Here is a 12,418-nt window from a genome sequence, read left to right as displayed (position 1 = left end):
AACTGCTGAGACATTTTCTCCCATATGCACTTTCTCATTTCCTTTCAACTTTTTCTTACCAGTGCATAACTCCTTCAAAAATTTAGCATATCTAGGAATTTGCTTAATTGCATCTAAAAGAGGGATATTTACCTCAACTTTTCGAAAAGTGTCCAAAATCTCCTGTTCTTGCTCTTGCTTTTTGGACTTTGCCAGTCGACTAGGAAATGGAGGCGGAGGTGTAACCACTTGTGTTGATTTTTCTCCAAAATCTGGTTGTTCCAAGGCCCTAGGTTGAGACACATTCCCCTCTTTTTTGAGCTCTTCCTCGATTGCTTGTTCAGAAATTCTCTTGCTCGGCTCAGGCAACTCTTTGCCATTTCTTAATGTGATGGCACTGGCATTTTGCTTGGGATTGACAATTGTCTGCGAGGGTAGCTTTCCAGATAATTAGGACTCCAATCTATTGACTGTGGAAGCTAACTGGCTCATTTGATTCTCCAAATTATGAATGCTAGTTTTCGTCTCCTGTCGAAATTGTTGAGTGTTAGTAGCCAAAGATTTCACAATATCCTCAAGTGACATACCTGATTTAGGAGCAGATTGTTGTTGTGAAAGTTGAGGTCTAGGTTGATATTGTGGCTGTTGTGGAAATCCTGGTGGCCTTGCTGCATAACTAAAATTAGGATGATCCCTCCATCCTGGATTATAGGTGTTTGCATAGGGATCATATCGCCTCCGAGGTGGTCCTAGAAATCCAACTACATTAGCCTGCTCAGTCGAATCATCTTGGAGTGTAGGGCACATATCTGTTGGATGACTCGAACCATAGCAGATTCCACATGTTTTCAATTGCTGCATTTGTCCTATAGCTAACTTTTCAACCAAAGAAGTTAGACAATCTAATCTTTGCTCTATTTAAGAATTACTTACCTCATTGACTCTACGAGTTGTGTTATCCTGCCTGTCTCCAAATTGTTGAGCATTTGCAGCCATACTCGATATCAAACTTCTTGCCTCCGTGGGTGTTTTATTCACTAAGAAGCCCCCACTGGCAACATCAATAATTCTTCTGTCAGTTTGGGACAGACCCTCATAAAAATACTGGATGAGGAGTTGGTTAGGAATTTGATGATGAGGACAACTAGTACATAGTTGCTTGAATCTTTCCCAATATTCATGTAGTGTCTCTCCATTGAATTGTCGAATTCTACAGATGTCTTTCCTAATGCTTGCAGCTCGGGATACAGAAAAGAATTTTTCTAGGAAATGCTTTTTCATTTCTGTCCATGTGGATATTGACCCAGAGGGCAGATAATAGAGCCAATCCTTAACTTTATCGGCTAAGGAAAATGGAAAGGCTCTTAATTTAATTTGCTCCTCTGTGACTCCCTGGGGTTTCATTGTCGAGCAAACCACATGGAATTCTTTGAGATGCTTGTGGGGATCTTCACCTGGTAAGCCATGAAAAGAAGGAAGTAAATGAAATAGTCCAGATTTTAACTCAAATGCAACCTCTAATGTAGGATAAGTAATGCATAGAGGCTGTTGATTTAAATCTGGTGCAGCCAATTCTCTCAATGTCCGTTCATTAGCCATGGTGCTATTTATCTCTTCCGTCTCACTAAATGAATCCACAAAATCTTCTACTGAATTATGTCCAGTAGATGAGGAGGATGCCTCTGCTCGTTCTCTTGTTGCTTTTCTCAATACACGAGCAGTCTTCTCTATCTCATGATTATATTGCAGTTCACCTGTACGAGAAGATCTAGGCATAAACCAGTAACAATAAAAATAAAAATAAAAAATAAACAAAGAAAATAAAATTCAAAGAAAATAAATTTATTTTGACACCAAGTCCCCGGCAACGGTGCCAAAATTTGGTGGGTGTCAAACCAGCAAAAATAAAATTCCTACTCTTAAGTCATGAATTAAGTCCACTATGGTACTGGAGCAGGGTTTGAATACTAGCTTGATCCGATATATCAAAGTATCTTAATTACGTGAAAGATAAAATTCGAATATAGCAGTGAGCAGGGTCGAATCCACAGGGACTTGGGAATGTATTTTGAATGAATGTAACATTAAATAAAAATGGGAGGGGATTGACATGGAACTGTCAATTTAATTGCTCAAATTAAAAATAAGACAATTGCAGATAAAATAAATAACAATAAATATAAAGTAAATTAACGGAAGGAAAATCTCTAGTCAAAGGTGTAATCTCCACTAATGGTTCGAATCACTGATCACAGATGCAGAGATAAAATCTTTCATTTACAAATAAACTGGTTATGGTTGTCAACAAACTCTGACAACCTGCCTAACCTTTCTGATTCGATAACCACAACAAGCTCTGTGGTTATTTCCCTAGCCAATTAAGCAGTCCTAAACACGCTCTTAGGATTTAACCTATTGACAGCATTAATCATTAGACTGGCCACCAATTATAACCAACAAACACACACGCTCAGTTTATTTAGGCTATATCATATATTTCCGCAACAATAACTCAAAAGTTTCTACTACAATTGAATCATGTCACCTGCCACGTGCACTAAAATTACCCAACAATTGAACTTCAACTCTTGAAGTTCCAACCTTCGGGCAACAGATAGCGGCATAAGGGACACACTTGCACCTAAATCACACATTAGAAAAATGTAACTGACCATTAGTGCAAGATACAGAAAAGCTTCTAGGATCTTTCAATTTATGAGGGAGTTTGTTCGTAATCAATGCACTACATTCTTTCGTTAACGTTATCATTTCATTATTCATAATTTTTCTCTTCTTTGACATGATATCTTTCAAGAAACGAGCATAAGAAGAAATCTGTGTAATAACATCAATGAAAAGAATATTAATGTGTAATTGTTTAAAAATTTTGAAAAACTTGTCAAACTCCCGATCCTTTCCATTTTTCTTCAACCTGTGAGGAAAAGGAATCGCATTAGAATTTAAATTAGGAGGAGGTACATGAATATCAATGACAACATGATCATTTTGGCTTTCTCTCTTTCCTTCAATTGCGTGCTCCTTATCTTTTTCACTACTTGAATTGCCAAAGTTAGGTCCCTCAACCACTTTACCACTTTTAAGAGTGATAGCATTAACATGCTCTCTCGAGTTGACTTCAGTTTTATTCAACAATTCTCCAGGGTTTCTGTTGTTGATTGAATTGACAATTTAACCAATTTGAATATTCATATTTCTATACATTCCAGTTAATTGTTCCAACCGCCCCTCAATTCATTCAAATCTCTCCGAAGTACCCTTCGCTAACTTCTCTACCGCTATCTCCCAATCCGGTTTAATATTCGCCTGAGGTTGCCTTGACTGGAATACAGGCGGATTGGTCAGCCTTTGAGAGTTGCCTTGCTCTTTTCACCCAAATTTTGGATGATTTCTCCAACTCGGATTGTATGTATTTGAGTATAGGTTGTTTTGAACATTCCTACTATAATTATTGACAAATTAAGCCTGTTCAAGATCAACACACTATTATTATCATGTTCTCCTCCACATAAAGAACAAATAGTAACCTGTACATTAGAAGAAGAACTTGGATCATATCCAGTTTGTTTATTTAACACCTTCATCATATTACTCATTTGAGCACTAAGCATGTTTATGGTATCCATTTTAATCATACTTGCTTGGTGTCTTGGATTACCTCTTTCATTGGCCCATTGATAATTATTGACTGCCATTTCTTTAATTAAACTTTGAGTTTTTTGGGGTGATTTTGCCATCAAGACTCCACCTGTAGATGCATCAATGGTCATTTTAGTAGAAAAGGATAAATCATTATAGAAGTTTTGTACGATTAGCGAATCGGGAAGTCCATGGTATGGATATTTCTGAAACAAATCTCTAAAACTTTCCCATACTTCATATAATAATTCACCATCCAATTGACTAAAATTAGTAATATCCATTTTAAACTTAGCCGTTTTGCCCGGTAAAAAATACTTATTCAAAAATGTTCTAGACAAATTATCCCAAGTGGTGAAAGTATTAGGGGGCATGAGAATGTAGTCAAATTTTAGTCTTATCCCTTAATGAAAATGGAAACAATCTTAGCCTTATTACATCCTCACTAACTTCATTCATTTTAATAGTGTCGCAAATCTCCAAAAATGTGGCTAAATATGCGTTAGGATCCTCTACGACATTATCTCCAAATTGAGATTGTTGCACCATTTGGATTAATGATGGTTTAATTTCAAAATTTTTAGCATTTACAGTCGGCCATGCTACACTTGTTTGAGATCCTTGGGTTTCTGGTAGAGCAAAATTCATAAGAGCTCGCCTATTTGCTTCGTTTTCTATCATTTCTTCTTCAAAAGGTAGCTCTATCATGATTCCCTCTATTTGTTGTCTAACCTCTTCTTCTTCTTCTTGTGGTGTATGCCATCTTTGTCTATATAGTGTCCTTTCAATTTCCAGATCAAAAGGTGCGACTACCCAGAAAACCCGGTACATATACTACAAAAAAAATAAAAGAAATTATGTAGTAATCACTACAAGAAATTTGGCCTTTTGTGACAATAGAAAGTCATCACTAAAAATTAGAAAGTCGTCATTATATGAGTACAGTGACGACTTTTTCTATTGTCACCTCGTTGTCACTAATTCTATGTCACAAATGGGTATGTGTGACAACCTCTACAAAGTCGTCACTAAATATTATTATTTAATGACGAAGACTAAGTCATCACTAAAGAATAGTATTCTATGACGAAGTTTCTTGTCACTGTTTCCAAAATTTTTTTGTCATAAAAGATAGCAGAAATCGTCACAAATTTGAACACGCACAGTGACGACTTGAACTTGTCACTCTCACTTCTAGTATTTAGTGACAAGAATAATCGTCACTTAGTGAACTTACAACTTTGTCTACTAGAGCTGCAATTCTATTGCATTTTCAACAACCATAGCAGAAAATTGTGGCTCGACTAATGCAAAAAACGATAGTAATTAATGTACAATGAACCCTCAAATATATATATATGGTTATAAACATCTCTAAATTCATCACAACACACATTAACCAAAATGGGTTCCAAAGCCCACGTTAGTTCAAATACTAACAGCCATTATCCATCCAAACAATAGAGTACTAAATTCACATCAATTCCACTAGTAACAGCCATTACACATCCAAAAAAACAAAGTACTCTTTCCAAACAAAAACATAGACTAAAGCAACAATTTGTGTCAAACTGAAGTCATCTTCATGAGCATATCCAAAAGCCAACCTTTTTCATCTCCTCAAGAGCATTTAATAGCATTGTACTGCATTGAAAGAAAAGTATCATATGCATTAGAATCGATTTCAGTCAAAAAATATGCCATTACAAGCATACACTATTGAATTCGAATGAATAGTCATACTGAACAAAAATCCAATTAAGTCAATATGATAAGCTCCCACCAACATCACGTACAATGTCACACCACAGGACCATACATCCGCAATCTAGAAATTAAATAGACAGCAATTACAAAATGAATGAAGAAAAAGCGAGCCTGCGTTTTAACAATAAGAAAGTCCCAGAAGTATCTCTCTATAAAATCAATGCCAAAAGAAAATGAGATCAAGGCAAACAAAATATATTTTGCATGTGTTTACACCTCATCTTCATTGAATCCACCAGCACTATAAATTTTTGCAAAGAGCTCTCCGCCAGCAGCATATTCCATCACAATAGCTAAATGTGTCGGAGTTAGCACGACCTGCAGACAAAAGTATGCTTCAAAACATGGCTCCATGATTTTTATCACAGACATCTCCCACTAAGGAAGTTGAAAGTACAAACAATAGTTTCTCATCCTGATTCATAATCTAGTTCCATTTTCTATCTTGTCAGCTCTCATCTATGACCTCGAAGACAGCACACTTTTCTATTTAATTGAAGCCGAAAACAGGGCCCATTCCATTCCCTCTAGAAAAAGTGTAATATGAGTGCCAAAGTCTTGAACTACCGATTAGCAACCAACTTCGGCCGAATAAAAATGGTACTCTTTTATGCTACTACTGCCATTGTCAAACTAAAAAATGTTAGAAAATAGTAGACATCATTGCAAAGTAGAGAGTTTCTGCAGCAAAATTAATCAAGTGCAAGAACATTCAACCATTGATTACTTAGACTATCTGAAAGAAAAAAAGAAAATACCCTTACAACCTCAAATGTTTGACAAATCCAGTTAGTAAATTTTCACATCATTTGCTGCAATTAAAACTATGTACAATTAAAACTAGGCACTGCTTTAATAATATTATAACTATTTAATGCATCGAGTTAGTCTAAAAATGTCCAACATTATTTGGAAATGCACTTTGGCTGTAGACAAAATCTGACTCCTTTAGGCATTAAAGCAGTAGACAATAGTTTAGGCACTAAAGATGTTTACCAGTGCTATGTAAAGGTAAACAATATCATTTTAGTTGAATAAAGACTCCAAAACTAAAGAGGCTACATTTTCATGCAATAGTTGAGATGGATAACCAGCTTGGATTGCCAAAAATGTTAAGAACCAAATGATACTTGAGTCTTTAATCATCCTCAGAAACAAATCACCAGGAAGGAGATGCAAAATGTGTTACACCAGAATTTACCTTTTACCAGATTTGACAGACCATTTTCCTTCAAACTTCTTGAAATCACCATCAACCATGGAAAACTGGAGTTCACGGTCATTTGCCTAAATAAATTTCATTTGCAAATAGTTAACTGAGATAAAGTTATCACATAAGAATGCCTAGTTACTGCTACCTACTCTATCAGAATGAAAATGCAGTTTAACATCTCACATTATATTACTTGCAATAACTGCTTTGTTGTCTTTGCCTTTTGTAATCTCACAAAGGTTTAACAAATCACGTATCACCATCACAAGAAATCTGTTTTCCTGCCACAGTTGATGCAAAAAAATAAAAGTAAGAAAATGGTGAAAAAGAAAAAGAACCACAAAACTGAAAGTTATCCAAACACAAGGTCTCATTCTGAGTAGAAAGAAGCCAGAAAATAGTCACTCAGCGAAGAAAGACTAAAAAATAGGAAAAATATACAGCATAAAGCAATACACTTGTTCCTCCATCATTGATCCTAATATAGATCCTATTGCCCAGCACAAGGTATTTAGGTTGTTCCACATCCAATCCTCACCATTCAGCTGTTTACTTAACTTCCTCAGCATCTGTTAACAAGATTCATCATACATGTCAACACCTTTTTAAAAAAAATTTTACATGTCAACTCCTTGAACAAATATAGAAGAAAATCATAATACCTATAGCAGTTTCGACAAGGAAAGATTTGAGCCCCATCATTCATTTATAACCAAGGTTGCCATAGACTTCTAGTTCAGCTTGTCTCAACTATGGATATTGGGTGGTTCTTTTAGTGAAGATCTTAACAGCATTGAAGTGATGATCTTAATACATTCAAGTAAGTAAACCAAAGAAAGCAGAACATTCATTAGTCCATGCCAAAAATACCATTCCTATAATTGCATTAACATGACTACAAGCAACTCGATCACCAGGGCAAATTATAATCTAAGTACACAAGAGAAAGCATATTAGTAGAAAACTTATCTGATTATTCTCATAATCAGATTGAAGAATTCAAAAAATCACATCTGATATCTAGAAATCAACCACTCAATATTTATAGATTAGCGCTTCAATATACAAATGCAAGGAATTCATAGAGAATCTAGGATGCCAAGAACGAGCAAATTATCTCCGCCTTATGACAAGAATAAAAAATTCTTACTTTGCAATCTCCTGCTTATCCTTTTTTTTTTATCAGTAACAAGAAGCACCAGCGTATAATCCATTAAACCCAGAAAAAATGTGCTACCACATGTTTTTAAGAAATTCCTTAGATTGATTTGAAGACCTAGAGCAACCAAAACTATAGATAAGTCTCAATCAACTACGTATCTCAACATGCATAACTTTCAACTGCAACATCTGAGAGCCTAAATTGCAAATAACATAATTCAGCTCTCAAGAAGGGTCTTATCACTCACTCAAGTTCTGAGCTTTATGCCAATTCGCACCACCAATTGCTAATAAAAACCTAAAACGGATTTTGTCAAACAGTCCTTGAGTTCTCAGCTTTCTGGCAACCCAAATCATCAATTCGTGGGTGGGATGGGGGAAACAAGAGGGATTAGCTACAACTTCGAGAAGACAAAAAGTTTTCGTCCAAAATAGCCAAATTTGAAGGATTTCGAATAGCAATAAACGGGTTAAAGAGATCCAAAAATAAATAAATAAGAGATAAGTAATCCAACTTCAAGTGCTGATATACGTGTAACAGATGTAAATGAATCTGAGGATAGCAAATTCTTGCAGAATTACAAAGAAAGAAGGATACAAACCAAGTCGACGTCTAGCCAAAATATTCGCGCAGGGGAAAAAAAAAATCCCTGGCCCAGGTAAAAAGTGGGTGAGAATTAGATCTCTGCAGTGAAACTTAACGGGGGCGGCCTTCCCTTGTAGAAGAAACGTACACCAGCTGCAAAGAAAGATCCAACAGGATGAAACAAAAAAATTGTTCCCAAAAAAAGAAAAAGAAAAGCTTAAAATGGTACAAGTAAACGGCTGTGCTCAAACGGCCAGGTTAAGGGAGATGAAAAAGGAAAAGCAAAAAAAAAAAAATTGATTGAATGAGAAGGATTCTATCTCAGATAGGATTTGCGGTTTGCTGTGCGTTCTCTTCATCTTCTTTCTCTTTTATGTTTGTTTTTTTTCAATTTTTTTTTTTTTGCAGTCAACGGGAAATATTACTACTAATATAACATGGGAGCAATATAAATAATATAATACTGGTTTACTACTTCCCATTTTTTCAATCTGGCTCTCACCACCAAACTCATCAGAAGGTCCACGGGACCAGCACGATACCCCTCCCTGTCACCAAATCTGGGCCTATCCCCATCAAACCTTGGTGGTCCGCGAGGGCGGTCACCAGGAGGTCCACCCATAGGACGACCGAGGGGCTTGACGGACTTCTTAAGAGTAGCAGGAACAATTTCAGAGGGAAGATTGAGGTAAGTCCTCAGGAACTCGATGCCGTCGTTCGTAAGATACCAGTAGTAACACTAGGCGGCCTCCGGTGACCCGATTGTGCAGCAGCTCCTCCTCCTGATTAGGGATTTTTGCTGCACCGATCTAGGGATTTTTGCTATCCGCAACTCCACAAAATCTACACAAATCTTTTGGGTAGCTCAAATTAGGGATGAAAATGGTGGCTCAAAGTGATTTTTTGGATAATTTCAGTAAGATGGCAGTGGAGAGAAGAAGAAGATGATAGTGTCCAAAACTGGCAAGAAGAGGGAAAGAAAATTTTGTCTGAAATTTTTGCTAAGTGTTGTGGGTGTTTTTATCAAACAACAAAGCCAAAACTATGTCGTTTCTGCTTCTTTTGTTCACCCTCATGTACTTCTTCAATTTTCAGCTTCCCGCTTCCATTTTAGCTAAGACCAAAAAATAACACTTTCATCCTCTTTTGTACGACTAATTGATCAAATTATTGTTCGAAAAAAATTGCAACAATAAGGTTATTATTTTGAGCTTTTTTACTTCACAAGTTGTATTTGGAACTTTATTTGTTACATTAAAACTTTGAAAATTTAGTGTTTTTGGATAATTTTTGGAAAATTTAGTGTTTCTGGGATTAATTTAGTGTTTTTGGAATATTTAGTGTCTTATTATGTTTATGATTCAAAAAAATCTTTTAATGCAAATATTTTTGGTATTAATTTAATAATTTTATTAATTATGTACGAAATTGTGGTCTGACAAGGCCTAACAATCTGTTTAGTTGATCAATTAACCAAAATAGTTTGCTAATACATGCATGAAACACTAAATGTATTTAGTACAAATACCGATTTATAAACCATAAATAATGTGACTATTGTAATTAATAATAAACTCCAACCATGCTATTGTCAAGATTTTACTTAATTTCATGTTGAATTTTATTGTTCTTTGCCATTATTTTTACACTATGCTAGTCAATAATTTTTCATGTGTTGTCAAGACAATTAGATAGGGAATCCAGGATATTTTTTAACCTTAGCTAAGTTCAGTACAAGTTATTAACTAAGGTTGGAACAATTTTAAAAATATGTATATATATTTTATTACAATATCTTTTTCATTTTGCTAATGAAAAACATCAACTAAAGTGTAAAGGATAGGGCACCATAATAGAATTAACGAAATCGGCTTATCACATACGAGGCTAAATTGTAAAAGATAAGGTGTCATGATAGAGTTAATGGAATCAGTTTATTACATATGGGGCTAAAATGTAAAATTTAGGGTGTCATAATAAGATTAATAAAATTTATTTATCACATATAAGCCACATTGAAAAAATTAGGGTGGCATAGTAGAAATAATGAAAGTGAGTTAGGAACAAGCACTTTAAAAATATGTTTATGATTCTAAAAAAGATATTTTAATGCAAATATTTTTTGTATCAATTTGATAATTTTATCAATTATGCACGATTTGTGGTCTGACAAGACCAAACCATCTGTTTAGTTGATCAAATAACCAAAATGGTTTATTAATACATGCATGAAACACTAAATCTATTTGATACATGTACTGATTCATAAACCATAAACAATTTGATTATTGTAAATTGTAATACATAACAAACTCCAGTCATGGAATTGTCAAGATTTTTACTTAATTTCATATTAAATTTTATTATTCTGTTCCATTATTTTCACACTATGTTAATCAGTAATTTTCCATATGTTGTCAAGAGAACTAAATAAAGAATTCATGATATTTTTTAACTTTATAACAAGGTATGAGCTATGTTTGGAATAATTGAAAAATAGGTAAACATTGTTTTTTACAATATATTCCTAATTTTGCTAATGATAAACACAACTTAAAGTCTAAAAGCATAGGGTGGCATAATAAAATTAATAAAAATTTTCTTTATCACATACGAGACTAAATTGCAAAAGATAAGGTATCATGGTAGAGTTAATGAGATTAGTTTACCAAATACGGGGCTAAAATGTAAAAGTTCGAGTGTCATAATATAATTAATTAAATTTACTTGCAGCGTATGGGCCATATAGAAAAAATTAAGGTGGTATATCGGGTTAAAATATAAAAGTTAGGGTGTCATAGTAGAATTAATAAAATTTGTTTACAACACATGGGTCATATTGAAAAAATTAAGGTGGTATATGGGGTCAAAATATAAAAGTTAGGGTGTCATAGTTGAATTAATAAAATTTATTTACAACACATGGGCCATATTCAAAAAATTAAAATGGTATATGGGGTTAAAATGTAAAAGTGAGGGTGTCATAGCAAAATTAATAAAATTTATTTACAACACATGGGCTATATTAAAAAAATTAAGGTGGTATATGGGGTCAAAATGTAAAAGTTAGGGTGCCATGGTAGAATTAATAAAACTTATTTACAACATATGGGCCATATTGAAAATATTAGGGTGACATAGTAGAATTAGCGAAAGTGGGATGGGAATAAATGATTTGGACAGTGACGACTAGTTGTTGTCATTAATTTAGAACTGACAACGATATTGTGACGATATTTTAAGTTGTCACTGTAGGACGAGTTTCAGTGACAACATGTTTTCTAGTTGTCACAACGGTGGTTTCCCGCCACACTGAATAGTTGCGCGCCATCCATATTGTGACGACTTATCTCGTGTTGTCACTGTTGACGGGTGAAACCACGATCAAGTATGACGATATTAAAAGTCGTCACTAAAGTTTTCAATAGTGACAACTTTCTCTCTTGTCACAGAGAATGTTGTCACAAAAGGCCAAATTTCTTGTAGTGAATTAATTCACAAAAACTAATAAAAGTTCTTACTTAACTAGAAACAAAGTTTAACTAACTAATATAGAGATGTCTAAATTAATCAAGCTTATTAGACCCTAATATTATTGCTCTCTGGCAACGGCACCAAAAACTTGATGAATTTTTTATATAAATACAAGTTTAATTCCGAATTACACCCGTTTTACTGCAAGCATATAAGTCCCGCTAGTAGTTTAGGGTATACCCCCTTACTTACTCTATTATTTAAACTAATAATCAACTTAAGAAAGAGAAGTTATAATTATTACTATCTAACTAATACTAACAAGATATTTGCAAGGTAATAATGGAGAAAATTCACTAAATACTTGAGTTTGGGGACATAGATTCCACTTATGGCATCAAAAATACAAATAAATAGATTTACCTCTTATTACAACTCTTATTTAACTAGGGATTCGTTTCCAATATTACGAAATCTCATTCTCATGATGAAATGTCCTAGATTAGACTAGTTTTCCCTATTCCCAGGGTGAATAAATAATTCTACTCTTGTTTACTTCATGAAATGTAAGTTTAATCTAT

General features: G+C 34.3%; 1 protein-coding gene, 1 non-coding gene and 1 pseudogene across 23 annotated transcripts; 1 reads left to right on the top strand and 2 right to left on the bottom strand.

The window, feature by feature from the left end:
- Nucleotides 1-12,418, bottom strand: part of LOC113689055 (uncharacterized) — a 188,844-nt pseudogene that overhangs the window by 68,712 nt on the left and 107,714 nt on the right.
- On the top strand, nucleotides 3,823-3,929 carry LOC113691228 (small nucleolar RNA R71). Its single transcript, XR_003448637.1, has one exon. It is a non-coding gene; the product is annotated as a small nucleolar RNA R71 (small nucleolar RNA).
- LOC113690331 (protein EXPORTIN 1A-like) lies at nucleotides 4,963-9,454 on the bottom strand. 22 transcript variants are annotated; one of them, XM_072050453.1, is made up of 8 exons: nucleotides 8,380-9,454; nucleotides 7,279-7,422; nucleotides 7,058-7,185; nucleotides 6,800-6,889; nucleotides 6,612-6,690; nucleotides 5,620-5,721; nucleotides 5,380-5,464; nucleotides 4,963-5,280 (listed from the first exon to the last, which is right to left on the bottom strand). In XM_072050453.1, the coding sequence occupies exons 3-8, from the start codon at nucleotides 7,183-7,185 to the stop codon at nucleotides 5,267-5,269; spliced, it is 498 nt and encodes a 165-aa protein (XP_071906554.1). In that variant the 5' UTR covers nucleotides 7,279-7,422; nucleotides 8,380-9,454; the 3' UTR covers nucleotides 4,963-5,266. The 22 variants fall into 22 exon arrangements, 17 of the variants coding, with proteins under 17 accessions (XP_071906554.1, XP_071906559.1, XP_071906555.1 ...); XM_072050458.1 differs by having other exon boundaries at nucleotides 7,073-7,185; XM_072050454.1 differs by having other exon boundaries at nucleotides 7,279-7,366.

This window comes from Coffea arabica, chromosome 5c (assembly GCF_036785885.1).
Source record: "Coffea arabica cultivar ET-39 chromosome 5c, Coffea Arabica ET-39 HiFi, whole genome shotgun sequence".
Lineage (NCBI taxonomy): Eukaryota > Viridiplantae > Streptophyta > Magnoliopsida > Gentianales > Rubiaceae > Coffea > Coffea arabica.
This window is presented reverse-complemented; position numbering and strand designations above follow the sequence as displayed.